This window comes from Aspergillus puulaauensis, chromosome 8 (assembly GCF_016861865.1).
Source record: "Aspergillus puulaauensis MK2 DNA, chromosome 8, nearly complete sequence".
Classification (NCBI taxonomy): Eukaryota; Fungi; Ascomycota; class Eurotiomycetes; order Eurotiales; family Aspergillaceae; genus Aspergillus; species Aspergillus puulaauensis.
The window spans coordinates 1,737,729-1,765,534 of record NC_054864.1 but is presented as its reverse complement, the minus strand read 5'-3'; the positions used below and the strand labels follow the sequence as shown (position 1 = coordinate 1,765,534).

The following is a 27,806-nucleotide window of genomic DNA, read 5'->3' as shown; positions in this document are numbered from 1 at the left end:
CTCTTTATGACAGGCGTGTCAAGTGTCTATTTTAACCATAGCCGCTGCTGCTACTGGTTGGCCCCAACTGGCCATAAATGATGGGCATTCATGTTTCTTCTCGAAATAAAGCTACGTATAACTACAATTTTACTTCATACGATGTATAATCGAATTCAGACTAGCCGTATGTGAAAAATAGAAGAAATTTTTAATGGGTGCTTATTGGACACGGTAGCTTGAACAGGAGGTTTGAATGCTGTAATCCTGAAGCCTGAACGGCTGGTTGGACCAAGCTGCGACTGGGGGGAAATACTCTTAGGATATCTCGGTATCCCGTCATTTTCAAGCTTATCGTCCACTTGACTCCATTTTACCTGTGACAGTTTTTGTAGGCGGGGCCTGTTCTCTTCCAACCTTTCAGATGACTCCCTACTGCGGGGAATGACGCCTTATCGTCTGATCCCATTCTTGGTGCTTATGCCTATGTACAAAACTTGAACTCAGCAAGCCTCGCTTCAAGCAGTGTCGCCATCCCATTTTCAGTCTCCACACAATAATGTGGTTTGCGAGTTCAATAATTATATCCATTTATAAATAAAGTGCAGGCCACTTTGTCTTCGTCCTCCTCCCTCTCCTACCTGTTTCTGTGTTTGGTTTCCCAGCCACCGCTGTTTACCACTTGCCTGAAGCTCATGAGTGAGCCAGAGAATAATTATGGCTGATAGACGAGTCGATGAGCCAGCTTTTTTCCATTCCACTCTGTCCCGTTCTTCCTCACATCTTACTTCAAGTGTGTCCGTGGAAGATAGTATGTCATCAGGAACGGTGCGTCAATCCAAAATGACCACCCAAAACAGGAGCTACGGTATGTCCTCGTCTTTGATATCTCTTTCGAGGGAACTCTGCTTATAATATGTCATTTTCAGGTACCTTGGATCCTTCTGGAAGACCCGTCGTTGAATTTCAATCCACCGAAACGCAGCCTGAAAGCTCGAGTCGCGTCCCTCCTGCTTCCCCTTCCATCGGACCTCTGCAACCTGATCCAGACAGATTAAAGAAACCGCCTGTGACGCGTCGTATGTCATCTAAACGCCACGTACCTCATAAAGGCCAAGAGTTCTCTACCGACGACGATGTCCACGAGATTGAGGAAGATATTGCCCTTCAACAGGCGTCCAACCCCCAGCCTTCGCCTAGGATTCGGCCACTGCGGAAGCAGAGCTCCACTTTAAGACGAAGGCTCAATACTCGATCTACCCCAATTACGTCTTCAGGTAATGATGATGACCGTGGAGACGGTGACGATAATAACTCCGGTCTCCCGGAACCAAGTTTGGGTGCAATTGGGAAAGAACCCTCTTCCCAAGTCTCCGAAGAGGACGACGATGTTAGTAAAGGAAGTAATGGCGATGGCGATGAAGAGGAGGATGATGAAGGGAGTGACGCGGAGAGCTTCACGTTGAAGGATCGCCAGCAGGCTATAAATGAAACTCATCCATTCGGAATCAGGCTATGGAAGCCGGCTTTATACAAGAAGAGTCGCTCAGTAGAGAAGACTGCAGAAGGTGATATCCATTCGTCACCCGGAGGCCGGGTTGGCACCCTCCTATTTTTTATGAATCTCTTGTGGACCTTATTCTTTGGCTGGTGGCTCGCGATAGCTGCGCTGATGGGCGCTGTTGCCTGTTTTACGTTCTCATATTTCTCCAGCGCGATGGAATATGGAAAAGCCTTTGCTGGACTTTCCTGGTATTTGTTTTACCCTTTCGGGTCCTTCGTCCGTCTCGATACGGATGAACACTACGCGGAGGAGGATGAGGGGGAGGGTCGCAGCATTAGTGAATATGAGCAGTGGCAGAATGGCGACCTTGAGCATGGTGGTTTGTTCTTTGGTCCCCGACGCAATCGATCACTTGTGGGGAGAAGAAGGAACAGTGTTGACTCGGTTGGTGAGCAAGACAGTCTTTTGGGCCGCTCAGAGGACAGCTCTCTCCGCCCCAAACGGCGACTATTTGGCCGTGGAGAGTGGACGCTCGGTCGTGTTGTGTTCTTCATCTTCTTTTACTTCCTTGTAGGGCCATTGATGCTCTTTGTCTCGCTCGTTTGCTGGCTGTTCGTCTTTTGGATCCCAATGGGCCGCGTGACCCTCATACTATTCGACCATCTTCGCAGACACCCTTTAGCTTTGTCTTACCATTCTGATACAGCGTACACACGAATAAACCCCGGATCTTCGACATCAATCCTCCTGTGTACCTATCGCGCAGCTGGCTTAAGGTATTGGAAGTACACTGTTGGTGGCACGAATGTTTTCCTCATCAATCTCCTTGCAGTTGTCGCATTCGTCGTTTTTGATTATTTCTTTTTACATGAAGCCTTGGGGCTCAAAATTTGGGTCACCCACCCGGGTTTAATATTTACGCTTGCTTTGCTCTCCGTTATCCCCTTGGCCTACTTCATTGGCCAAGCTGTTGCGTCTATATCTGCGCAGTCATCAATGGGCATGGGCGCAGCTGTGAACGCGTTCTTCTCTACCGTTGTTGAGGTTTATCTTTATTGTGTTGCTTTGACTGAGGGTAAAGGACGACTAGTCGAAGGGAGTATCATTGGTAGTATTTTTGCTGGTATCCTGTTCTTACCTGGGTTGTCCATGTGTGTCGGTGCTATCAAACGCAAAACCCAACGCTTCAACGTCAAGTCGGCCGGGGTTACATCAACGATGTTATTATTCGCAGTGATCGCGGCCTTCGGTCCAACGCTGTTCTACCAGGTGTATGGTAGCGTAAGTTTATCACGCAATGATTATTTAACAATCCATGTTTCTAACGTTTAGCATCTAGCATGAACTTAACTGTCACGCGTGTGATAGCGATATGGAACCCGGCAGCAGTGATTGCCGTCGTTGCTACTTCTCTCAAGTCCCAGCTATCAACGATGGCTTCTTTCAGAAAGCTGTTCAACCGTATTCATGGATAGCTGCCATGTTTTTATTTTTGTCCTATGTTATTGGGCTATGGTTTACCCTAAGGACACACGCTGCGCTGATTTGGGCTACAGAGACGGAAGAGAAGAAAGTCCAAGAGCAAAACATCGATGATCCAAGACACCAATTCTCTTCAACTTATAATTTAGTAGCTGCTAGCGGAAACACCGGGCCAAAAAGTTCGGTCCGTGATTCACAACTATATAAAAGAATCCTTGGACAATCCTTAAGAGATGTTGGGCTCACTGAAAATTCCGGTGAACATGATGGAAATCTGTCAGAATCCGGTCCTTCGCATGGTGGTAATACGATGCCTTACCTTGTACCCCGAGACGATAGCAAACCAGCCTTCGCGGAGTACACGGGATTCTCTCAGAAGCAGGACGAGAATCTTGTTCGCAAGGTAACTGAAGTTGCGGCGACGGCTGCTACTGTTGCCGCTCGAGATCTTGCTCGCGCTCGCAAACTATCTGGCCCTCGTGGATTAACTCGGGCAGCAGGTAAAACCACACCCTCGAAACAAGTCAAGCCAATCCTAGAAGATCATGATGATGTTGGACTTGAGCAAAGTCCCGTCAGTGGTGGACATGACGCCCCGAATTGGAGCAGGACGAAAAGTTCGGTCATTTTGCTCGTAGCCACTGTGTTTTATGCTGTCATTGCAGAGATCCTTGTCAACACCGTCGATGTGGTTCTGGAGAGTGTAGACATCGATGAGAAATTTTTAGGGATCACACTATTCGCCCTGGTTCCCAACACCACCGAATTTCTGGTACGTAGCCCACCTGATAAAACCAAGACACCTGGGATTGACTCGCTGACCGATGCACAATGCTTATAGAATGCTATTTCATTCGCCATGAATGGGAACATTGCTCTTTCCATGGAGATTGGGTCCGCCTATGCTCTGCAGGTTTGTCTCTTGCAAATACCAGCCCTCGTCTTGTTCAGCGCCGTGTATGGCCGTTTCCTTGACCCGGAAAATTTGATTACACATTCCTTCAAGTAGGTCTACCTGGTTTTCTTTGGTTTCATGTGACTAAAAGCCCAGCAATGAACTTGCAAATGAGGCTAGAAACCGGCTAATGTAATACCTATGATAGCCTCATCTTCGCACAGTGGGACATGATCACAGTCATCCTCTGTGTCTTTCTTCTTTCTTACGTTTACGGCGAAGGCAAAAGCAATTATTTCAAGGGCTCAATCCTCGTCCTCACTTACCTTGTTGTCGTAATAGGGTTCTTTCTCTCTGGTTACAGCAACATGGACACCATGGGTGTTGATCGCTTCAACACTTTGGCTCTTGGTTCGGACAGGTCCGAAAAATTCTATACCATAGGTAGACCGAAACGTGGCGTTGCTTATTAACGGCGCACTCACTTGCCGGTCTCTTCTAAGGCGCTGGTTACTTAGCCTTGGTATCCCTCTTTCTGGAGACGTTTTCTGTCCGGGAATTCTTTGAACAGAAGGCGTTGAGCGAATGTATTATGTGCCTTTCATAATCGATATTTTGGGTAGTATTTAGATGCAGCATAGTTGTTAACAGGTGTGGTTTCATAAGATCGTGGGGGAACAATGTACTTTATACTTAATATGCCCTTTACACTAGGTATGGTTTTATTTAATGTTTCTTCGAGCGTACTAGTTAATCGTGGATAAAAGCTGTTATCTTTCTTTTGCTTGTTCACTTCAAACACATATAGAGCGACTATAGCCCGTATGGAAAGGGCCTTGTATTAACAGCATCTGGAGTAGAACGTAGTTTAAAGTCACGTCCATAGACATAAGTGAAACCTGGATTCCCTCCAAATCGCTTAATACTCAGGTTAATTGAACGAAAATGCGTTACTGTGCGTTCAATTTTAGACAGTTCCCCAGGAGCCTACGGCTTTGTCGACAAGGGCCCGATATGCTTGTTGCTTGTGGCACTGCTCGAGGAAGACTTTATACTTGACCTCGAGTAGGGCCTTTTCGTTCGTGTCATCAGTCGGTATGACCTTTCTTCCTGGTTTACTCATCCGATCCATGATATTCCATAAATCCTCTGTTCTGCCTTCGGGGTCGGCACTGGCCGCCTTGGCTCCGAGCATTGCTGCACCATGGCAGACAGCAGCATGGATATACCGTGGAATTAGAACAGGCATACCGCACGCCGATGCAATGAGTTTAACAAGAATATCATTTTGACACTGAGATCCTGACATGAAGATAGACGTGATGCTGTGGCCCGATTTATTCATTGTCTCGACAATCTGCCTGGTCTGCAACGCGATGAACTCTAGAGTGGCATAGTAGTATATGGCGAGGCCTTCCACTGATTGGTCACTAGAGAGGCCAATAACCGAGCCTGCCATTCTAGAATCGGCAATTGGGGAGCGGTTTCCCCATAGATCACCGTAGAAGAAGAAATGGCGCGCGAGGTAAGAGATGCTCGGTGCATTTCGTTCATTCTTCATCTCCCTTAGATGCTCATTGAGATATTCATAAATGTTAGCGTTGTAGGATTCCGCAACTGAGGTCGCTTGGTTGAAGGCCGGATGCGTCTCAATGATATGTTTAAGCAGCTCACCAGTAGCAGACTGTCCACCCTCGGCCATCCAGTATCCGGGAATGATGGTATCACGGTACGGACCCCAAACTCCCGGGGCGAAAACAGGATTGGGCGACATGACGAGATGACATGTTGAGGTTCCGGCAACAGCCGCTAGGCGCGAGAATGCTTGTGTTTTGTCATTCTTCGCAACGTTCGAGGTCAGTTGTTGAGACTCGAGCTCAACTTTGGCGCCAACAGTGCCAATCCAACCAGCATAGGCATCGATAACGCCGCCACCGATGGCTATTCCAGCAGGTAATCCCAATTCTGAAGCCGCTTTGTCGCACAAGGTACCAACGAGCTCGCCCGCACTAAGATAGTCTCCATTCTAAAACAATAGTTAGTTTCCCCTGTCCAAGAGAGACGCCGAAGCTAGGGGGGGGGGGGGGGGGGTAGGGCAGGGGAATATTTTAGATATAAAGAAATCGGCTTACCGCCCCGTCGACGCCACCCATACGCTTGAAATTATTCTCTATCAGGTCATGCAGACCAATCTGGGTCAAAAAGTCTTCCTGCCAGCCTTTCACGCTGCCATCCACACCAACGGGGACATACCCCTGTTTGCAAACCACACTACTGTAGCTTCGCTTTTCATTACCAGTGGCGATGTGCGTCAAGGCATCAGCCAGATCGTAAAATTTGCAGTTATCGAAGAGCTCCTTGGGCATGTTATTTTTCAACCACATGACCTTCGGGATCTCCATCTCAATTGACATCTTCCCACCAACATACCGCAGTAGGTTGTGGTTGGCCGCGTTAATTTTTTCAGTTTCTGTAATAGGTCTATGGTCGAGCCAAAGGATAACGTTGCGGTCACTGTCGAAATTAGGTCCCGTCACGGAAACTGGTTCGTCGGTTACATTAGAGAAGACGGCCAAGGAACAGGTTGCGTCGAACCCGATTCCGCGCACTGTTTCGGGATCAATGTTATGATGGCTGATAGCGCGCTGAACTGCAACACAGATGCAGCGCCAGATATCACTTGTAGATTGTTCCTAAATTGGACTGCATTAGTATGCCTCCAGCGGAGCCGCGATAGCCTTGTTAGGGTTAGTTTAAAGTACACACGTAGTAACCGGTCTGGGGCTGCCAGAGGCCAATATTTTCAGAGGCCAATCCGACAATGTTTCCCTTCGCGTCTATAATACAAGCGCGGGCGCTACCTGTCCCGACATCGATTCCGATAAAATGATCAATGTGAAGGAGGATATCGTCCCGCATATCTCTTGAGGCTTGTCTGGATGCTTTGTGGGTGGGTCGATGGAAGGGAACGGCGACAGAAGCCATGGTCAAACAATGAGTTGAGCCTGTAGGTAGCTGGTTCAATTTAAGGTAACCCTAAAAACTTGCCTAAGCTAGTAATGCAATTAGTGGCAGGTTAGGCAGGGAATTCATCGAGCTTACAAAGGCCCAACGATAAAAAGAAGTTACTAATTAAAAGCCTCTATGGAGGGGGCATAAAACAATCGAGTATGGGCGAAGAAGGCATTTGAGAAACCTCGTCGGGAGGAGGGGCAGCTGTGTTTATGCAGTAAGATACTGTCCCAAATACGTAGACCGTTGGACCGTTGGACCGTTGGACGCAGCTGGAAGCCTATCGAGATTCACCATTCAACTGCGGGGGCACAAAGAATCACAACAGAAGAACTATGTATCATTCGTGGGACAGCCAAAAGAAGGATGTGTTCATGGCCATTCATTCGTATTGACTGTTTGGCCAAATGGAGTCTCCTACTCCACGCCACCAATGTTCAGACTCGATCGTCATGTCTTGTATCTACGCAGTTTATTAAATCGAATAGTTATCGTACTCCGTAGATAATAAGCTTCCAATATAATTATATTATATTTACTCCGTACTACGTACCTAAATTTTTATAGAATAATTAGGTCAAAAATAGTAAAAGTAAATCTGTCGAGAAACATTATTGTTGAAGCTGAACTAAATGTTAACCATACACCTTTCCCGGGCAGGCAAGTACGTGCCGGTACCTAGGGATGCCAATGTCTTGGCGGTCGTCGTCCAAAGACTCCATGGACTCATCTTCACCCAACCGCGAGTCTGAGTCTACGCGTCTCCTCACGATGTACTCGTTTCAAAGCTCCAAGATTTTCATCATCTTTCTATCCCTCGTTTCTCTATTCCCCTCTTTCGCTCTGTCCTCCTATTCCCCTCAGTTGGAAATTCTGTATTGGCCTGTCTCCAGCCGCGAACCCTCGGTACTTGCGCATATCTCCTATGATCCCGCATCGCTTAAGTCGGACCTAATCAACTATTCCCCTCCTGCCAACCTGTCACAGAATCCAGTCCGCGTAGGCTTCTATGCTACGACACCCACAAATCAGAAGCACTGGGTAGGCACAATCGCGGCTTCATCCTCGCTGAGGGGCGGCGATATTCAAAAACCACGCCTCCGCCTACATATTAATCCTTCCAACGAAATCTATCATGTCTCTTTGAGCTCTGCAACCGCATCTATATCCTCAGCCGACAATCTCCTACTTGAACTTGTGACGGATGAATCTGGGCCCCGTCCACATCTCAACCGTCCCATTGTTGTTGGTCCAGATGGTAAGAAACCGCAGGAAGAACCCGAGAAGACTTTGTTTCAAAAGTGAGTGTTTCTCCATACTTCACCTCCAGGCTCGTCTTACAAATATCCTTTAAATCAGGTATTGGTGGGTGCTCCTCATAGTTACGTTCTTAGCCATGTCTGGGGGTGGAGAACAGCAATGAAAATTTAGTCAGCTACTCTTTACGGCTGGAATGATTTTGTATATTATACTTGCATATATACAATAATATCGGGGGCGGTATTTGAACCCGGGATAATTACCTCTCCGTGGTTACATCGTCTTGGGATAGTTACGCCGCGAGGTCCCGAGTTCTCCTCAATGGTGGTTCGGCACATGTGAACCCCGTGCGGGTGGGATTTGCTAGGATTTTGGCAGATGCAATAATAGAAGAGGCGGGCGTGGTTCGCAGATCACCAAATCCGCGAGATTCATACTTAGTTCACCTACTCACTCGCCATATCCCACACTCATTGCAGTGCAACTGAGATTTTTCCACCAATTCCAGTTCTACGAAACTGGCTTGTGCTACGATCTCCCTCTATTGTTCAAATTTCCAGCCATTAAATGGATATTTCCATCGACTCCGAACGCCGCTCCAAATGCAAAACCAAATTTTTTCATGTATGTTTGATGAGGACCATTAGCTCCCTTGCCGAAGCCTTCATTTCTCCGTTACCAGACAATTATTAGATTGGTAGTTCCTGGCATGTCCGGGTCCTTCTCGTGGATTGAGTGAGATCCCATAGCATGATCCCTCGGTCGGTAATAGCGACTAGTTCATTCTCCTTTTCTGTAAAACGAAGTTGGAAACAAACTGCATCAAGATGCAGGACAACAGGGCGCAGCTCAATTTGCCCGGTGCTCGGCGACCGCCACGATGAATGATAATATTCTTCAGGATCCATGTCAATTAGGACGCCAGGCTCCAGCGCCCATACATAGACCACGTTCCAGTTCGAAACGGCAATCCTAGTCCCTTCGCTGGACGCAGCGATTTTACAGCCCAGTGAATCCGTCGAGTCCCGAAATCCCCAAAGACGTGCCACAATAACCCAGTCTGTCAAGCGTCGCCCACGATCCAAGTTCATGCTATGTCCACATCTAAGACTCCGACAAGTGGCTTGAGACCTCAAGAGACACGCAACCGTCCAGTTCTCCTTGCGATGTGTGGCAATGCCGAGAGACAGATATCTCCACCGACATACCCCATATCCGTTAAAATCACTAGTTTCATGCGTGCCAAAGAAGGGAATCTCGATTGAAAAGAGAAGACTCAGGCTGTTAGCGTAGTGGACAAGTGTCGAGTTTTCGTATAGAGTTGGAGACCCTGAGGTATCTAACTTCTGAAATGACGCATATGATGATTTTGCTTGATAGTAATATAGTAATTGGGTCGATCTGTCATTGAATGTGACTTCCCTGATCAATGGGCCTCGCGTATTACCATACCATTTCCGCAGCTGCCGAGAGGAGTAGAAGAATCCTAGAGACAATCAGCATATTTGGGCTTTCAGAGCAATGTCACCATTCGTTGCAATTGCGATGAACAGATACCAAGCCTAGTTTACACTTACCGACCACACTAGGCGCAATATTGGATTCCTGTTCGTTACTAATGGTGTACAGGATAACTGTGTGCTCTGACAACATGCGATGACACCATGAGATAGCAAATGTCCCGCCGTTGGTAGACACAGCCAAAGCTGACGGCTCAAAGTCCACATGTTCAGGGAACGTGGTCACTCTCACTGGGTCATCTGGGAATCGCAGGGAATGGCAGCTGAGATAAACGAGTCCACCCCGGCCGGATTCCCTTGCCTGCTTCACAAACGGATGGTCTTCATCAAAATCGTGTTCTTCTATATGGGGCGTAAACCTATGGAGCACATAGATCAAATCACTACCGCCAAAAGCCGTCTTCAGTATCTCAACTGATCCTGGTTGAAACCAGGGTAGTTTCGCCCGCGAGAACGATAGGACCTGCCCCTCTCTTACTTGGAGAATTGGGATAATTCCCTGTTTGCAGTATGCGGTTAGGATGAGAGACTTGTCATTGTGCGAGACAACTGACGATGCTTTAAGGCTGGGTGCTTGGTCGCCGAACTTAAATGTTATGCAACTCGCATCAAATTGGCTTCCATACAATTGTTTGGTAGCGCGGCACTTTAGCAATGGAAAAAGATGGCTTGTTCTGAGAGATGAAGTATCCAAAGACGGGCCCGGAGTCCGTCGTAGATGATGGGCAAGGACTTCCCGAGAGCTGGATGCGATCTCATAGAGAATGCGGCAGGTGAAGGCGGCCTGCAGAAAGGCGGGGGTAGTACAATTCAACAATATGAGTTGGGTAAGCTCTGGAGGGAAATCTAGAAGCATGGTCAACAAGGGTTGCGAAACGTCGAGGGGTTGGGGGTGGTTTATGGCATGTGCAAAGAAGATTGATGGTTATTTGGCCAAGGCTCTCTATTCTCTGTGACCAGGAGTACCTCGTAAGGTTGTGGATGGGCCAGTCGTATTTGAGTTGAAATCAACAGCCCGGTATCTCGACAGAGGCACCAACCGAATACTGGATTGTTGCAATGCCTGGGCTAAAGATGGGCAATAAGTATGGAGTTCGGACCGCTGAAGTGGGTGGGAGGTGGTAATAGCCTACGGAGTAGGTAAGGTACACACTTCAGATTGTTTCTCATCCTCCGATAGGCTACTAAGGGGCGGGTGCCTGCCACGATCCACACTGCCCACTGCCTACCTACCTACGGTGTCCTGCCAGGCTGCCAGTGCCCGCCCATACCTGGACTTCCTTGAATGCCTTCCGATTCCGACGGGAGCTCCCGGCGAGCCGCAATAATATCGCCCGTTATGCGACAACTACCTACCGTACTATGTGGGCTTCTTGCGAGCTAGTAGTACGTATCGAGTGTCCCCGAGTATTGTTCCAAAGGAATTCAATGTTGTATTCTTTATAAAGACTCCGCCGAGCGTCAGCTCCTGGAGATATCTAAATTTGTTCGCCCTAAAAGAAACGCACCAAACGCCCCACAAATGCGCTCATGCGTACACATCTTCCCAATATGCTGGAACGGAAGGAAAAACTACCGGTACATTCGACTACCCCCCGGAGTCCGCGGCATTTGGGCCGTGGCCCACTCTAAGACGCTTTCATAACAAAGTACAAACTGACTGAGGTTTTGAACCACACTTGGTCTTTGTGTACGAAACTCGGACAATGTCTTCGCAACAAGGTCCAACTGTCCACCGCCAAGCAACTGGTCGAAAGGCCGACCCTCATGTTGCCCGTTCGGCTCGGCGCATTGGCGTTTTAACACATCCAAAACGCTATCAACCGTACAAAACGTACCAGTGCGGCCACATCCTGCACTGCAGTGCACTAGAACTGGCCTGTTAGGGTTGCCCGGTGCAGCACGAGATGTCGCGGCCCGGATATTATCACACTGGTCGATTAAATTTAGAAGATGTCTTGGTTGGGATGTGGTGCCAAAATCTGGCCAATCTGGGTACTGAAGTTGTGTGATTTCACGCAGGGGCTCAAATGGGAAACCCGAATGCGATAGACCAAAGTGCCTGACAACGACAGTTGGGTGGTCAGTCGGATTCGCCGGTGGCTCTTCTGCCTCGGTGCCGACTTCATGTGGTTTTGACGCTTCCATCGGAATATATTTTTTAGAAAAATTATTCACGTAAAATGGTCCATATGACCCAGATTTCCAAAAAGGATGGCATTTGACTTGACCTCTTTCAACCTCTGCGGTTAAAGACACAACAAGGCGAATGTCTTGCTCCCAGATAACGCGCCAGAAATCCTATATAATCTGTCAGTCAGAGCCCTTGTTATTCTCAAGAGAAGGCTCCATAAGGCAAGAGGATGATGGTAAGACTAACATCGAAAGTATCTGGCACGGGGGCCTGAGTTGCTATATAATGCCGATTACTATATTCAGCTTTCATATAACTCGCGTTCACGTAGTCACAGTCACCGCGAGGTATATCATGGAGTTTCACTCTAGAATGGTCGTAAGGATAAATATCATTATACCGATTTTTCGTCCCCTTCTCGATTCCCGCAACACGGTATCTCAGAGAAGGCCTATCCAAACTAGAATCCTTGCCCTGGTCGTATGATAAAGCCTGTTTCATACGTTCTAGTTCGGTTTTCTCAATTTCAAAGAATCTCGAAGCAACAATTCGGCCTTGATCCGAAGACTCTGATACCTCACGCAGCCATGGTGGGAGGGATTGTCTTCGTGACTCGGATAGGTTTTCCGGGTGCTTCAGAGCAATTTGCCCAACTCCCCCGACAAGATCCATATGTTGGCGAATGTTCCCGAAAAATGGAATCGCTGTATTTGATGACTCTGGTATGTTGCACCCACCAGCAACGGGTGCAGATTGTGGAAGGCCGATATGCATTGGCGAGGTATTCTCGTACTGAGCATCGAGTACCCGTTGTTGTTGACGGGTGAGAGTAGGAAACTTTGACGAGAAAGCCTTGAATCCACCCATTAAAATCATACCACAGCCATTCCATCCTTCGGCCACGAATTTCTTTAGCACATTCGCTAGAGGTGCCGCGTCTTTCATATTAGATGTGGAGGCATCGTAAACGATGACGTGGTGGCATTGTCTCCAACGACCGAAGTTATTCCGATCATCTTGATCAGTAAACGTGTTTGCTAATTTTTTAGTGTCGAATGAAGGGCGCTTGAGCAGGGTTGTCGGGATACAGAGATTCAAAGCCCCCCTGATATTTCCCTTGGCAAAATGCGCGTAGGGTCGTACATCCAGGATCATCAGGTCGTTGGGGCACGAATCAATGAGCTCTGCGCACTTCTCAATCGAAGCTGGGCTGATGGTTGTTCCTGTGGCTTGTGCTGAAGTATTCTTTGTGCCACTCAAATTAAAATCGCCCTTCTCCACCGGACGAGTCAGCGCAAGTCTATAGACCGCAGGGTCAGGAGCCCCAGCATTTCCTACCCCAAAAGGGAAGCCGTGTGGTTCGACGGTATCTTGACCGGAAACAAGTTTACCTTCCGGGCTTTCGTTCGGAAGAGTCTGGGAGAGATGCTCTCTATTCTTGATGAAGTTGCTCTGGCTTTCCACATTGAACGAGAAATAGTTGGAATCCGGCAGTTCTGCTGCCACTCCCCGAGGGCTGCTTTTGTTGAAAGAGGATGAACGAGGATCGGATAACGGGAAAAAGGTCGCGGGGCTTGAAGAACCGGGGAGTGGAAAGGTCTGAGATTCCTGGGGCCACGGCGACGTTGGCGATCTGGGACCTGTCATCGCAGACATAATTTTGTATAGACAAGGGGTGGGGGGAAATCTAGCTTGCTCCCGATAACTATATCGGGCGTAAAATCAATCCTCTAAACCGCTTGCCATTTCGATAATAATTAGGATTCCAGGGAGTTGGGCCGATATGAAAGTAAGGAAGTGAAGTTGGAAAACGAGAATCCGAAGAGCTATTGGGTAGAGACGCTCATAGAGGAAAAGCGGATGCGGCGAACAGAAACACTCGATCGGAAAAGGTGTCGTAAACTCTGTGAAAACTGAGGAGGGATCCGATACAGGGCTAAGAGATTATATATAACGTGGACGTGTAGTTGGGGGTTGGTTCTGAGGAGCGTGGTGTGGCGTCAAATGAATGAACCTCAAGTGTGTGAAAAAACGTGGATGGAATGCCTCGTTTTCAGGCGGCAGTCCGGCTCTTCTACACAACGAATCGTCGCTTCCACTGCAAGTATCACATAAGGTCAGATCCAGTTGAGTTCCTGGACCAATCGAGTCCGCAGAAGGATAGTGGGGGTTGAGATTCGACTAGTAAGGACTGCGAACTTGCGAAGAAGTATCACCGTCGACCCACTGGTATCATCCTTGTTCGAGCAGGTCGAAGCAAATAAGAGTTGGGCTGAGTAAAAAACGGGGGCGTGCAGTTGATCGCTGGAAATGACGTTATGGGCGGAGGGCGGCAAACCTTCGGTGTCGCGAGCCACGGCCAGTTCGGCCGGTCTGGATCGCAGGAACGGCCACTAGCCAGGGTTGAAGTCTGCCATTACAGGTGGCTCTAATTGCCCTTCCTTCTCGCCATCATTGCCATTTTTTTCTGGAGTAAACGGCTTTGCCACACTCGGGAGACAACTGGTTGAACATGTAGCAACAGAGAATCTGACTTATAATATAAAAATGATAGTCTTTGTTACGGCCTAGGAGTCCTAGAAAGCTCAGAGTTTATGCTCTGGTACACTGTTTCACCTCCACAGCATATAACATAGGACTAGGAGCAAGTATAGCATACCGCATGTACTCCACTTGAAAGCCGCGCATGCTCAGCAACCAAAGCCTCTCCGAGCCATTTCAAGTCGAGGCCGATAAAATCCGCTTACGCATTAGATGCTTGAGAACACTGTAGGATAGATAATCTGAGTGCCACGCGGTACATACAGTTTAGGAAGGACATACCACAAGTCTTTATTGACCGTGGTAATGAATATTAAGGTGAATTAGAGCTCCAAATATGGGCGCCAGCGACGAGGAATTTTATCACCAAAAGAGCTCACATAAAGGGTCTTGTTTGTTGCTTCTTGCTGGGTCAGAGGGGGCGGCGCTCATTAGTAGGAGTCCGTATAAAGCCGACCATTCGATGGCATCGGCTAGTTATCTGGATAATGACTGGCCTGTATTAAGTGAGGTCACAGCGTTAAACCTGCCCCTTAAAGCTTGGATGGGCGAGGGCACTCAGGGGAAACCCTGGGCGATGTGTAGACCATACCGGCTCACGGTAACGAAGTCAACAATTGACCAGCATCCAATCTTATCGACAGGTTATTTTTTATTATTCCTCGTCGAATCGACTACTATTTCGAGGAGAAAAAATATCCTCAATGGTTTGCTTTCGACTTCAGTGATGGTCATTACATCGCGGCCGAGGCCATGTCGAACACAGTTCACAGCTTCCCATCTGGTTCACCCTTGAACCTTTGAACGCGTTTTTGTTCCCAGTTGTCTAGGTCTTTCGCCATAAGCCTCTATTGAAGGATAAATTAGCTAATGAAGAAGCAAACGCAATAAGACAAATTCGGAACAGTAAGGGGATGGTGGGCTAAACACGTACATAATACTCTTCCCGATCATCACCAAGAATTCTCCTGCGTGGGTTCCTTTTGATTCCCTCCTCCCCATCGGGCCCCTTAAGGCCTAGGTCCATCGCCTCCTCTTGGCTCAATTGTTTCACTTTGCGGTCGTACCTCTCATACCTTAGAGCAGCGGCCGGAGTCAAAGCAAACGACCCAGCCACGATAATCATGATAAATGGTAGACCGAAAAGAAGAAACGGATGCCTTGGAAGCCTAGCCCGATACGCCTCACCAAGCTTTTCCCCTAGAGTGGAGGACGCTGTGGTTGCCCGTCGAAAAGTTTTGGTTTGAAAGGCCGGCATTGTCACGGCAATATGTCGAATTCGGAATCATCAAATTTAGATCAGTCAAAAGTAGATGCCGACACAGTGATAATGGAGTAGTTAACTTATGAGAGTGCTGGCTGATGATTCAACAAAGAAAGTTCGGCGAATAGAAAATCCGACCAGTTTGGAAGAGCAAGGTACTCCGCAACCTGGAGCTTGTCATAAACAATAAAATCTCGGACCAGGAGCCAAAGGAAATTATCCTCAACAGTTGCTCTCATAAATAAACAACCAATGCTTCTGACATAGAGTAAGTATACATTTCTAAACCTCATGAACTTCCAAACCCCAACACCAACATTAATAATACTTCTAACACAAGCTGATTTTTGCGATCTAAGGGCCGTGGACACAGCAAAACATCATCACTACTCGCTCCTCCGTGTCCGGTCAATTGTGCAGGTGCAGGCTCGTAGATGTCTTTCACGTCGAGCTCTATTTTCGGTACAGGCGGCTTGGGCGGTTTAGGTGTAGCAAACCAGCCGTCGCAGCCGTCACAACCGCCGCAGCCTTCCAGCATATTATCCCAAGGGAACCCAAGAAGTATTTTCGGAAATTCCTCGGCAACTCAGACACCGTCAACTACCCCCCTCTTCGGTGGACAACCCCAAACCCAACAACAGCCTGCTCAATCGTCCATGGTTGGATTGGGTCAATCAAGTGCTGGGAGCCAGCCCTTACATACCTCTTCACAGGCAGCGCTACCCGCGTTCTTCAACAGTCTATTAGAGCGCGGTAAAAAGCGACCGCTTTCTGCAGTCACTCAGAATAGTAATTTTGAGGAGCTGCCTAATCTGCAGTTGGGTCTCGATGATATCAGACGAAAGGCAAGAGGACTTGGCACCGGGACTCTGAAAGATACGCATGCGCCAAGTAGCAAGGCGTAAGCACTCAAGCACCATATTAGATCTACATATTATTGTTTGCTGATCACTTTCAAAAACAGACATTATTTACTTGCAGCGTCAGGCGTCTCTCCAGGACATGCTTTACGTGATTTGAAAGCTTTAGAACCTCAAGCGTCCATCTCACTTCCATCGAAGGAATCGGAGGTTTTTGATCCGGACAACCAGAAGTACTTGAGGAATATCCAGCAACGAGGTCGTCAGGTTATGGTCGCAGAGAGTCTTGTCCGAGCCCAAAGGGATTTTGACTCGTTTTTGGAAGAAAGGGTTGACCTCGATTGGGAGGAGCAGCGCCATAGAATTTTTAAACATTTCGGTTTATCACAAAGAGATGATCCGTTGGGGGATTCAGGACCATCATTTGGCCGCTCAACCAGGCAGCCCAATAAATTTGGGTCTTCATCTACACATGGTCTTACTCGTAGGAGCGTCTTCGGCCGAACTGGCTTGGAGAAGTCCGTTATAGGCACTCCGGGAACTGGGAAACCAAGCTATCAGCTTTTTGGAGATCCAATGGAGCGCCCCGACGACTCTGGTTCGAATACTTTGGACCTTCGGTTCTTGCGCGAAAAAATGGGCTATTACGCGGATAAAGTCCAGTCACTTAACTCCGCACGGCTTCAAGCGCGTAGCTTTCCGGTTCTCCACGAGTTTTCCGAAGTTGAAGAACGCGCCGGTGGTGATGTAAGTATCCGTCTTCGTTGACCTTGCGTTTTTAAAAGCTAACTCAATTAGGTTCCTCGTCAGCTTTTTGATGCATACAAAGCCCTTGTAAGCATTATCGGGGAACCTACTGATGTTACAGGTAGTTCGGATCCTGGCGCAATAAAAGAGCGGCAATTCTCAGAGGAATATCTGAACGAGACACCGAAGTCGCAACAAGCTGCCGGCCTTAGGAAACAAATAATTGAAGGCTCAAGAAAATTTCTGGAGAACTCATTCTACAATGATATCGAGGGAGCGATTGCCAAAAATCCCCGCGAAGCGCAACTTGGTGGAATACCCACCGTGATTAACAAAGTTCGGGCGTTTATCCGTCTCAGAGAATCTAGGAGGGACCTTGCTCCGGATGGAGCTGAGTTACAGATGGTGGGGAATGATTACTGCTGGATTCTTATATTTTATCTTCTTCGATGTGGATTTGTTACTGAAGCGGCAGAATACGTTACCCAAGATCCCGGTTTCCGGTCGTTGGATCATAAATTTGTGACATATATGACGACTTATGCCCAAAGCAAACGACTGCCGAGAGACATGCAACAAAGGATCAATGGGGAGTACCAACAGCGGTCACGCAACGCCCCCGACAACACTATCGACCCATACCGAATGGCGTGTTATAAGATCATTGGGCGCTGTGATCTTGTTCGTAGGCGCTTGGATGGGATTAATCAAAGCGTCGAAGACTGGATGTGGTTGCAATTCAGCTTAGCTAGAGAGGATGACAGGGCTGAAGAGATTGCCGGTGATGTTTTTGGACTGGAAGACATCCAGACAGATATCACAGAGATAGGGCAACGAATGTTCGGAAAAGGCCAAGAAGGACCTGGTTATGGAACTTTCTTTCTCCTCCAGATCCTCGGAGGAATGTTCGAACAAGCGGTTTCATATCTTGGGTCTTATGCACCTGTCAGTGCAGTACACTTCGCCATTTCACTCGCGTACTATGGCCTCCTGAGAGTGTCTGATTTTTACACCTCTGGAGAAGAAATTTGTAGGTCGACCTTATATAACCTAATTCCTCACGCATGCTAACCCTACCAGTATCATTCACGGTGAAACAGTACCCGCAGATTAATTTTGGTTACCTCTTGACTCAATACACGAAAGAGTTCCGTACCGCGCACGTTGAAGCGGCAGTGGACTATTTCTCTCTTCTTTGCCTCAACGCTGATCTTCCAGGGGCCTTGGGTAAATCCCAGGCTTCCGTGTGTCATGAGGCGCTGCGGGAATACATCCTAGAGACGAGAGACTTTGCAAAGCTACTCGGCGACATTCGTTCGGATGGTACCAGAATTAAAGGCCTGATTGAACAACGCATTAGTCTGATTAAATTGGTGGATCAAGAAGAGTTCCTGAAAACAATTACTGTTCAAGCAGCCGCCGTCGCTGAAGACAAAGGCTTAATAACAGACGCGGTGCTCCTGTATCATCTTGCCGAAGACTACGATCGTGTTATTGATATAATCGACAGAACCTTGTCGGATTCTGTGGCCGTTCCCTTGGGAAGCCCGACGTTGAAATTACAGCCTCTACGGCCTCGCACTAGCCTGCCGCCAAACGGCCAAAACTTGGAACACGGGGACTCAGTAGAACCGGGAACTAGCCTGAGTTTGACTGTCGTGGAAGACCCAGTTGTGCTCGCAAAGAATATGATCAGTCTGTACAACCAGAACGCCTTATATTATCAGCGGATTCGTCAATCGAGCCGCGACACATGTGGTCTTCTACTCCGCATGATGGAGGCGAAAACAGAAGTAGAGACAGGGAAATGGACGGCAGCCCTGGACGTAAGTTTGCGACCTGATAACCCATTGTCTTCTTTCGTTAACTAACATTGGATCTCCTAGACAATCAATGGACTAGGTATCCTACCGTTACGGGCCAATGGATCTGTACCTTACATTCGAAGTGCCGCCCAAGCATTTTCATCCCTCCCATCACTAATTTCCAGCAATGTGGGCCATGTGATAATCTGGAGCATCACATGCATTGGTCGCGAACGTGAGCGATTGAGAAATGGCGCCTACGAAAACGAAATGAGACAAGGCCTTGCTGAGGAGCTGTTGGCCATGGCAAAGGATTTGATGATTTTCTCTGGGATGGTCAAATACAAACTACCACCAAGAGTTTATGAAACCCTTGCTCGAGCTGGAGCCAATATTGGTGCTTATTAGGGAATATTGGTAAAGTTACATACGACATGATTATTAATAGTAAAAATAAACCACTGCTTTAATCTGAATCTTGTATCAATTGCGTAGTGGGTAGAGCTTCTTCGGGCGCGGATTTTTCCGCGGAGGTGCGCCAAGAATCGGCGGCGAGTCGGTGAAGCTCAAGGAAACATCATTCAGGCTTTCCCCATGAACGGCTGCCCGTCCGTGTTCATTATACACATATCTGAATATACTTCACCAACAATAACTCCAATCGGCGTCGAGTGCGCTAAGGCGTCGTCGAAGCGATTGGACCAAATTCATGCTCGGGGCAACAATGTACTGAACATATTAAATGCGGCCGTGCTACATGACGTACGACACTGGGCCTCTTCAATTGACTCGGACCGATTACCATTCTCGACATGGACCATGACACTTCTGACGGTTCGGAAAGGAGACCTACGTCAATATCGCCTAATAGCAGGCTAAACACTCTCCAGCCTGAGGATTCAGGCCGCCTCAGAGACACGACAGCGGAAGCGCAAACAGGACAGAGAATGGACCCTGTATGCAATAATAATATTGCAACCCCGAAGACACAAATTTTGTCTGTGGAAAATTCACAACCACGGTTACAACCGCCTGGGTTAGACAGTCTGGGTGAAAATGGAAGTCCGTCCAACCCGATAAGCCCCTCTAGTTTGGTGAACCTCTCGGATCCGTTGAATGAAGTTGCTGAGGATCCAAATGACATTTGTGGTGACGGCGCAGCAAATACAGCCCAGACAGGTGAACCTGAAAACTACACGCTCATAGACAACCCGCCGAATCTCGCGAGGATTCGACAAGTCATGTTTGAATGCAAGGAGCCCATTGAGATCAGCTTGCAAGAATTCGAAACCTACTGGCCATTCATTGATAATGTGTGGGTGAAGCAGAGGTCTAATTCCAGCAAGGAAGGACATTGCACTACTGATTACTATATGTGCCGCTTGCGACGTCCAACTCACCGGAGCTCAGAGACACGACCTTTGCCAGAGGGTAAGCGCCCTCGAAAGAAAAGGGTACGTGAAGGTGGCCTTTGCAACTTCCAAATCAAGGTTATCAAATTTGAAGGGGCATATTCAACGGTCACTATCGCTAGAACACCGGGAAGCAGCCACCAACACTCACATGATCTCGATTATATTGACAAGGTGAAGCGGAATACAGGGTTAATGGAGTTCGCCAAGAAGGAGGCGAGCAAAGGATACCTACCTTCTTCGATATACACGAAATTCCGAGAAGAACCGGAACGACTTATTGAAGCAGGTGGGAAATTCTGTACTGTTACAGACGTTCGTAACGTTTCAGCAAAATGGAGGCTACAAAATCCGGAGGTCAAACTTGTACCTCACGAAGGTTACGAGTATCAGAAAGGCCAAGGAATTGTGCGGACTCGGGAGATGGCAGATGTCGAAAACACCGCGCCAGCTGATTCAACCGCTCTGCACCCGAATACACTTCCACCGTTACCACCTGATACTCTTCCTTTCCCACAATGTCCGCTTGATTTTCTAGAGCCTTATCTCCCGAAGAAAGACGAAAAGCGGGAGTTTCCACATGTCACCCTATCCTATGCGTCGTCCATGGATTCTAAAATATCTCTTCTTCCCGGCATGCAGACTGTGCTATCAGGCCCAGAGGCGAAACTAATGACGCATTATCTGCGATCACGTCACGATGCAATTTTAATCGGAGTCGGGACTGTCCTTGCAGATAACCCAGGGCTAAACTGTAGGCTGCAGGGTGCTGGGGGGTTTGGCGGTCTCGGAAGGATGTGGCAGCCGCGACCGGTGGTTATTGACCCCATGGGGCGGTGGCCGGTGCATCCCGACTGTAGGATGCTGCGGACTACGGTAGAGGGGAAAGGCAAAGCCCCATGGGTCGTCGTGTCCCCTGGAGCCCAGATTCACCCCCAAAAGTTAATGATGCTGAAGGGTTACGGAGGCGATTTCCTTCGTATCATGGAGTACCACCAGAATTGGCGGCTTCGCTGGGAACCTATATTACGGGCCCTGGCATCAGAAGGCATCAAGAGTGTAATGATTGAAGGCGGAGGAAGAGTTCTTAGTGAGCTTCTGAACCCTGAATACACCGAGTTTGTTGATTCTATCATTGTGACTATTGCGCCAACGTACTTGGGTTCTGGGGGAGTCGGTGTGAGCCCAGATTCAAAACGTGATGCGCAGGGAAAACCTAATGCAGCACTCAATCCGAGAGACGTGAAATGGGTACCGATGGGACAAAATGTCATAATGTGTGGAAAGATCCGCACGACACCACCTACACCACTCGCGCCTCCTACCGAGTCCAGCTCCTCCGGCGCAGAATCGTGATAAACGGACGCTGGAGCTGGGAAAATCAGTACGTGACTGAATGTCATCTAATCTGAGCGCAGTTTATAACTAAAGAAAAATTGCAATAAAATAATCAATGAATGATATCCAAACACAACACAAAAAGGAAGTGGCATTCCCTATCTTCTAAAAAAAGCCTTAAAACACAAAAACAGACAAATTAGGCGTTTGAACTGTGGCATACATCGATATGATAGTGTTTTCTTTGTGCTGAGGCCATCGAATGGCACAAAGAAACCCCGGCGGCGGGCCATTCCAATAGAGCTTAAAGAACTTCCATCTATCTAATCTTAGTTTAAGGCTAAAATTAAAGGCCAAGCCGCCAAAGGGAACCAAAGGGAAAGCTGTGTGAGGAAGATTCGACCCCAAAACGCAACCCTTAGGCAAGCAATGACCGCAAGCTGTTGGCAATTGACCAGGGCATGTCCGTCCTTTTTCAGGCAATTCCGATATCTGCGCGAGACTTTTTAGCAGCAAAACTAGGAGTAATTTCAATGATAGTAATACGTAGCTCCCAAGTATGTGGGAAAACTTGGAATTTCAGCCTAGCGCGTGATTCGCTGTAACAATAACGCCCCGGGTTCACGAACACATCGCCGCTCTTTTTTTCCCTTTCCTTCCTTTGTCCTCTCGCCTCTGCCCTGAGTAACTTCCTCTTCCCAACCCCCCTGCCCTCGATCGCTCACTTTCATATTCTCATCTTCCTCACAATTCATCTTTTTTTCCGGTTTACCCATTAGCGGTTGTTTTCTGTTCTCAATGCCTCCTAAGAAAGCTGCAACCAAGCCCGCAGCGCGGGCCACCGCTGCGACTAAAAAGAAAACAGCTGCTTCGACTACCGCAAAAGATATCGCAGCAACCAAAAATACAACTCAAGGACGTTCAGCTACTGCCACCAGGAACACCGCGAAAACTAAAGCTTCCACGACACGCAAGACTCCTAAAACAGAAGACGCCAACGCCACAAAAGATGTGAGATATGCACCTGTCCAACCTACCAGAAAGCGCAGAGCCGAAGCCGGGGATGAGAGCGAGGCTAGTCAATCGGTCAAACGAGCTCGTGTTGCGAAGCCTGTCGCCACGAAGCAAAAGCCAAAGGTCGTCATCAATAATGCGCCGGGTACCAAGCTGAACGTTTATGTCTGTGGTGAAGGTAGCTCTGGTGAACTTGGTCTAGGCGTCGGCAAGAACGTTATCGACGTGAAGCGCCCGCGCCTCAATCCCCACTTACCATCGGATACTGTCGGCGTCGTGCAAGTCACTGTCGGCGGTATGCATTGCGTCGCCCTTACGCATGACAATCATATCCTTACTTGGGGTGTAAATGACCAAGGCGCCCTTGGAAGGGACACGACATGGGACGGCGGATACAAGGACATGGACAAAGATGACTCTGACTCTGATTCGGACTCGGAGGACAGTCCTGATCTAAACCCCCACGAAAGCACGCCAACTGCCATTCCTTCTAGTGTTTTCCCTGAGGGTACAGTATTTGTTGAAGTTGCCGCTGGCGACAGCTCAAGCTTTGCTCTCACCGATGATGGCCAAGTGTACGGCTGGGGAACTTTTAGGGTAAGTATGCATGTCACCGATTTATAAAGCGCTTAGCTAATAATAACCCAGAGCAACGATGGTATTCTTGGTTTCGATGCCAGCGTCAAGGTTCAGACAGTCCCAACACTAGTTACAGCTCTCAAGAAAATAAAGCATTTGGTATGCGGGGATAATCACGTCCTCGCTTTGAACGATAAAGGTGCTGTCTTTTCGTGGGGCTCTGGCCAGCAAAACCAACTCGGCCGTCGTATCATTGAGCGGAATAAATTAAATGGGCTTCAGCCACGGGAGTTTGGGCTTCCTAAGGGCATTGTTCACATTGGTGCTGGCGCTTTCCATTCCTTCGCCGTACACCAATCCGGCAAAGTATACGCCTGGGGTTTGAACAGCTTCGGCGAAACAGGCATTCGTGAACATGCAGGCGATAGCGAGGCTGCCATTGTTCACCCCACAGTCGTGGACTCTCTGTCCAAAAAGAACGTCACCCAAATTTGTGGCGGTGCTCATCACTCGCTAGCTGTTACCCATGATGGCAAATGCTTGGTCTGGGGTCGGCTAGATGGTTACCAAACCGGCCTAAAGATCGATACTCTCTCAAATGACGCAGTTATTAAAGATGAGCGGGGCCGTCCACGTATCCTAATTGAGCCAACTGCGGTACCTGGAATCAAAGCGAAAGCCGTTGCAGCTGGATCCGATCACTCAATCGCGATCGACAATGATGGCCGCCCCTGGTCTTGGGGGTTTTCTGCCACCTATCAAACGGGCCAAGGCACACAAGATGACGTCGAGGTTGCGACTGTTATCGAAAACACTGCTGTCCGGGGCAAGAACCTCAACTGGGCTGGTGGCGGTGGTCAGTTCTCGGTTTTCACAGAACCTGCGACACTTTGATCTTTCCAAAAGAGGATTTGTGGAGGGGCACGATTTAAGTTGCGATTCGATTTGCCTTTTGAATTGTCCTGGTGGGATTTGGCTTATCTTTTAAATGTGGTGGGGGAGCGCAGTTGGACTTGTTTTCAGTGAAGGGTTGTAGCTTCTCAGCAGCGGTTTTATATTTCAATGCGGCCTGTACTTTTAGCTTCCACAAGGGTAGAAGATTTGTAATATCATGCAACCGGCTCAAAGGATGCTTGGTCCTTTTCCAATTTTGCTTGAAACTGGGTCCATGGCATACGCCGATTTACAACAAACCATCAAATTAGGTCAGCAAATGCCAATTTTCAGCAATATATTTATTCAAACTTTCATCCAAAAAGGTCTCGGAGTTTCTTCATCGTCTTGAACTCATCCGCATAAATCTTAGTTTCCAGCGAGCTGTTTTTCTTTCCTTTCAAAATCGAATTGATTTCCTACATCAGGCTCATCTTCATGTTCTCTCAGCAAAGCGTCCATCTCGTCAAAATCATCGTCATACGACGGAACATGCCCATTATCAGTCGTCTCAATTGAAGCAGTGTTTCCAATATCAGTCCCACCTGTATGCTCTCTCAATAAAGCATCCAGTTCATCGAGGTCGTCATCATTGAGTGGAACACCATCATCTACTGCGGACTGCTGACGGTCAGTTTTATCCGGCATAAACAATTGCTCGTCTATATCATCTGACCGTCCAGGCGACTGCGAGATATCGGTTTGTATTAATTGATGAATGTCAGCCCTTGAGTTGACATTGTTCGAGGTGTTATCATCGCGGTTTGTTATTTGCATCGGATCTGATGTGGCGTCGTTTGCGGCCCAGGGTTTCTCTTCCTCTATCCATGCTCGGCGCATAGTCTGGAGGCGCTTAGAGTGGCCAAGTCGCTCAATAATAGCCAGACCATCGGCAAATTTCGCACGGGGGAAAAGATCATCGAGCCATAGCTGATAAAAGTTCAGGAGGCGAGCCAAATCAGGAAACTATGTGCAAACAATATAAGTCAGTAGAGCTCACGATCAATCTAACCGAGCACGCCATTATACTGGGAAAAATCATGGACGAACCTCGTACCCTTTCCCTTTAAGCTTCAGGTTTTGTCTCGCCGAGCGCCGCAGTTTTGGGATCCCAGCTTGTGTGAGCAGTCTTGGAGAAAGGTTAGCATCGGCGTATGGCTGAATGATTGCTTCATTGTGTTCTAGCCGACCTATTCTCGTCCAGTTTGGCAACAGGCTGTCTCTTTTTAGCGACTTTGACCTCCTCATCTAAACCCAGGACTACTCCAGAGTTACCGGGTGGAGCAGGTTGCTTCGGCACATTTACGCTGCTCGAGTTCGTGTTGATTTCCTGGAGTATTCCGTCAAGACCAACATCGTAATCAAATAGGTCGTCGACATGGTCGGTAGATTGTGCTGCGTCCGTCGTCGCTAGGTTGCTTTCGTCTGCCATCAGCGTGTCCAATATCGATGAGTATGCGGGTATTGAGTTGGTTGGCCTCAGCTCTTGTTTCTCTGTCGGGGCTTCTCAGGAAATTGGGCGAATGGAGAGAACATCGGATGTTCAAACGCAGAACAACTGGTCGATAATCGATAAACCTGGGCTGGTGGTTGGGTCCAGTGGACGTGTCTTGAACCCAACGCGTTCCAGCTCCAAGGTACTGACGCTTTGTAGGCTTTCCGACACCTCCGAAGGGTGCTTTTGTTGAATACCGACAGTCTGTAGATCTTAATGAATAGAGGAAAGAACCTATCAAGAATCTGCTTGTATTGCTCAATGATAACGTGTATGATTCTCCTAGGGCTTTTGCCACGGAGCAGATAACGAGGAAACGGGGTCACCTTCGGAAAAACCGTTTATCCACCACCCGTCCCGCTCCAGTACCCAATGCGATATCGCCACCAGCCAATAGCAGGCTCTCAAATTGCAAATTATTGTTTTAGAACTTGGACTCGAGTTCGGAGCCGGACGGCTGGATATGGGGGATTAGTACTGAAGCTCCACAAATAGGGGAAGCCTGCAGTAGGGTTTTATAATAGGATCAGCCGTGGTGTTTTCCTAATAGATTTATATAGAAATAATCAACAAGAAACTAGTTATATTAGTTATAGTAGAATATCTGAACTTTCTAAAATTCCCTCCCTATCCATGATATAAAGAGAGTAAGAATAATATTTTTAATAGTAAAGGTAGAAAAAAAGCTTCTCTACTTCCGGGCAAGCAACAGTACATACTGCCTAGGATATATACTTTGAAAGTAGAGCTAGACATAGGTGCGTCTTGTGGACAATTCATCCAACCACTATGTTCAACTGGTGGTAAAAGGCCTTGAACTTCCTAACTAATTTCAATGGGGATTTTCTTTTAAGCGCCAATTCAAAGCTCTCTCGTAAAAGCAGGTATGCGCTTCCTATGCGACTTCATGTTCAGGTTTCGACAACTTGAAATGTGATTTGTCTATAATTAAGAAAGAGACCTCTCCTTGTAGACCCAAGTCTAGATCATGTACTATGACAGCCCCCAGCCCCAGTGTACCAGTAGTCGGAGGGTGGTGATTCGAGCTAGTCCTAATCTGAAAATTCTAGTCTTGGCACAACTTCCGACATCCCCAAGTCCGCCCTCACAAGAGACACTTCGAACCTTCAATCGTCACGCTGGCCAATTCGAGCTCTTCATAATGGCCGATACCAACAAACCTGCGGTTGTACCGCCAAAGCGAGCTCTTACTGATTATCCGGTGCGGTTTTCTTCAATCCCTCAATTACTTCAGACAAGATCAATACTTACCCTGTTTGCAGCTCATCGACTCGGACCCGTAAGTCTCACCACTGGCCATATTTTAGCCTTACACCTACATGGCTCCGATAGCAACCCTCGGAATATCACTAATACATATTTTATTTCAGACATGTGCGGCGCGTTTTCGGGTACGCGAGACCCTCGGACTATGCAGTTGCTGGCGGAGCTGCTGCTGCATCCCCGCTTGCATTCTGGGTTATGGAAAGGGTGAGCCCATCACACGTGGGTAGAGGGGGTTTCTCCCCCGTAATGCGTCTGGCGACAGCGGTCGGTGTTATTGGCGGCCTACATATCCTTTACCAGAGGTCATGCAGTAAGTTATCCCTCACGCCCCAATTTACGATGGGCCGGCCGTCTGGGATCAACGCTGACTCTTATTTCTCCAGATCGCTTCCATGGATTCACGGAGAACTCAAGAGAGGTTGATATGGATATGAAGGAAATGGTAGACAAAGTTAAGAAGGGCGAGCCTCTCTATGGTTCCTCGCAAGTATCCACTTACCTACAGGGTGTAGCCGCTCGGAACTCGCGATATGCGAATCTCTTCGTTCAGGTTATCCCATGGTTCAATCTAGTCAACCATGAACATGTAAGTCTTTGCTTGCACTCCAAATCTCTGGTCCGCTTAAAATCTACCAGATTACTGACTATCACACAAGCACGGTGTCGATACGGCTAAATACTATCAGCAGGCTGAGCGGGAGCTTGAGGCTGAACGCCTTTCCAAAGCTGGATCTTCTTGAGAATC

The 27,806-nt window shown here is 48.0% G+C and overlaps 11 protein-coding genes across 11 annotated transcripts; 6 read left to right on the top strand and 5 right to left on the bottom strand.

Moving 5' to 3' along the window:
* Positions 1–696: 696 nt before the first annotated feature.
* Positions 697–4,333, top strand: APUU_80647A (calcium/hydrogen antiporter; the record flags this gene model as incomplete). Its single annotated transcript, XM_041696951.1, has 5 exons — positions 697–847; positions 909–2,764; positions 2,823–3,737; positions 3,807–3,970; positions 4,069–4,333. 5 exons carry the CDS (start codon positions 697–699, stop codon positions 4,331–4,333), a joined length of 3,351 nt encoding a protein of 1,116 aa, XP_041562530.1.
* A 494-nt stretch (positions 4,334–4,827) lies between these two features.
* On the bottom strand, positions 4,828–6,845 carry APUU_80646S (FGGY-family carbohydrate kinase; the record flags this gene model as incomplete). Its single annotated transcript, XM_041696950.1, has 3 exons — positions 4,828–5,886; positions 5,993–6,553; positions 6,627–6,845. The coding sequence occupies 3 exons, from the start codon at positions 6,843–6,845 to the stop codon at positions 4,828–4,830; spliced, it is 1,839 nt and encodes a 612-aa protein (XP_041562529.1).
* A 798-nt stretch (positions 6,846–7,643) lies between these two features.
* Positions 7,644–8,177, top strand: APUU_80645A (uncharacterized protein; the record flags this gene model as incomplete). Its single annotated transcript, XM_041696949.1, has 1 exon — positions 7,644–8,177. One exon carries the CDS (start codon positions 7,644–7,646, stop codon positions 8,175–8,177), a length of 534 nt encoding a protein of 177 aa, XP_041562528.1.
* A 644-nt stretch (positions 8,178–8,821) lies between these two features.
* APUU_80644S (F-box domain protein) lies at positions 8,822–10,508 on the bottom strand (the record flags this gene model as incomplete). Its single annotated transcript, XM_041696948.1, has 2 exons — positions 8,822–9,618; positions 9,710–10,508. The coding sequence occupies 2 exons, from the start codon at positions 10,506–10,508 to the stop codon at positions 8,822–8,824; spliced, it is 1,596 nt and encodes a 531-aa protein (XP_041562527.1).
* Positions 10,509–11,224: 716 nt separating this feature from the next.
* Positions 11,225–13,442, bottom strand: ptpA (putative protein tyrosine phosphatase (Pyp1); the record flags this gene model as incomplete). The annotated part of the gene is made up of 2 exons (XM_041696947.1): positions 11,225–11,953; positions 12,033–13,442. The coding sequence occupies 2 exons, from the start codon at positions 13,440–13,442 to the stop codon at positions 11,225–11,227; spliced, it is 2,139 nt and encodes a 712-aa protein (XP_041562526.1).
* A 1,652-nt stretch (positions 13,443–15,094) lies between these two features.
* Positions 15,095–15,585, bottom strand: COX16 (cytochrome c oxidase assembly protein COX16; the record flags this gene model as incomplete). Its single annotated transcript, XM_041696945.1, has 2 exons — positions 15,095–15,175; positions 15,262–15,585. 2 exons carry the CDS (start codon positions 15,583–15,585, stop codon positions 15,095–15,097), a joined length of 405 nt encoding a protein of 134 aa, XP_041562525.1.
* Positions 15,586–16,025: 440 nt separating this feature from the next.
* nic96 (linker nucleoporin NIC96) lies at positions 16,026–19,411 on the top strand (the record flags this gene model as incomplete). Its single annotated transcript, XM_041696944.1, has 5 exons — positions 16,026–16,492; positions 16,556–17,198; positions 17,250–18,228; positions 18,279–19,024; positions 19,085–19,411. 5 exons carry the CDS (start codon positions 16,026–16,028, stop codon positions 19,409–19,411), a joined length of 3,162 nt encoding a protein of 1,053 aa, XP_041562524.1.
* Positions 19,412–19,815: 404 nt separating this feature from the next.
* RIB7_2 (RibD family protein) lies at positions 19,816–21,771 on the top strand (the record flags this gene model as incomplete). Its single annotated transcript, XM_041696943.1, has 1 exon — positions 19,816–21,771. The coding sequence occupies one exon, from the start codon at positions 19,816–19,818 to the stop codon at positions 21,769–21,771; it is 1,956 nt and encodes a 651-aa protein (XP_041562523.1).
* Positions 21,772–22,551: 780 nt separating this feature from the next.
* Positions 22,552–24,240, top strand: APUU_80639A (RCC1 domain-containing protein; the record flags this gene model as incomplete). Its single annotated transcript, XM_041696942.1, has 2 exons — positions 22,552–23,364; positions 23,416–24,240. The coding sequence occupies 2 exons, from the start codon at positions 22,552–22,554 to the stop codon at positions 24,238–24,240; spliced, it is 1,638 nt and encodes a 545-aa protein (XP_041562522.1).
* A 408-nt stretch (positions 24,241–24,648) lies between these two features.
* On the bottom strand, positions 24,649–25,711 carry CSM3 (Chromosome segregation in meiosis protein 3; the record flags this gene model as incomplete). The annotated part of the gene is made up of 3 exons (XM_041696941.1): positions 24,649–25,245; positions 25,330–25,408; positions 25,470–25,711. The coding sequence occupies 3 exons, from the start codon at positions 25,709–25,711 to the stop codon at positions 24,649–24,651; spliced, it is 918 nt and encodes a 305-aa protein (XP_041562521.1).
* Positions 25,712–26,936: 1,225 nt separating this feature from the next.
* Positions 26,937–27,801, top strand: APUU_80637A (putative NADH-ubiquinone oxidoreductase 21 kDa subunit; the record flags this gene model as incomplete). Its single annotated transcript, XM_041696940.1, has 5 exons — positions 26,937–26,996; positions 27,058–27,074; positions 27,166–27,371; positions 27,445–27,647; positions 27,718–27,801. 5 exons carry the CDS (start codon positions 26,937–26,939, stop codon positions 27,799–27,801), a joined length of 570 nt encoding a protein of 189 aa, XP_041562520.1.
* Between the last annotated feature and the right edge of the window lie 5 nt (positions 27,802–27,806).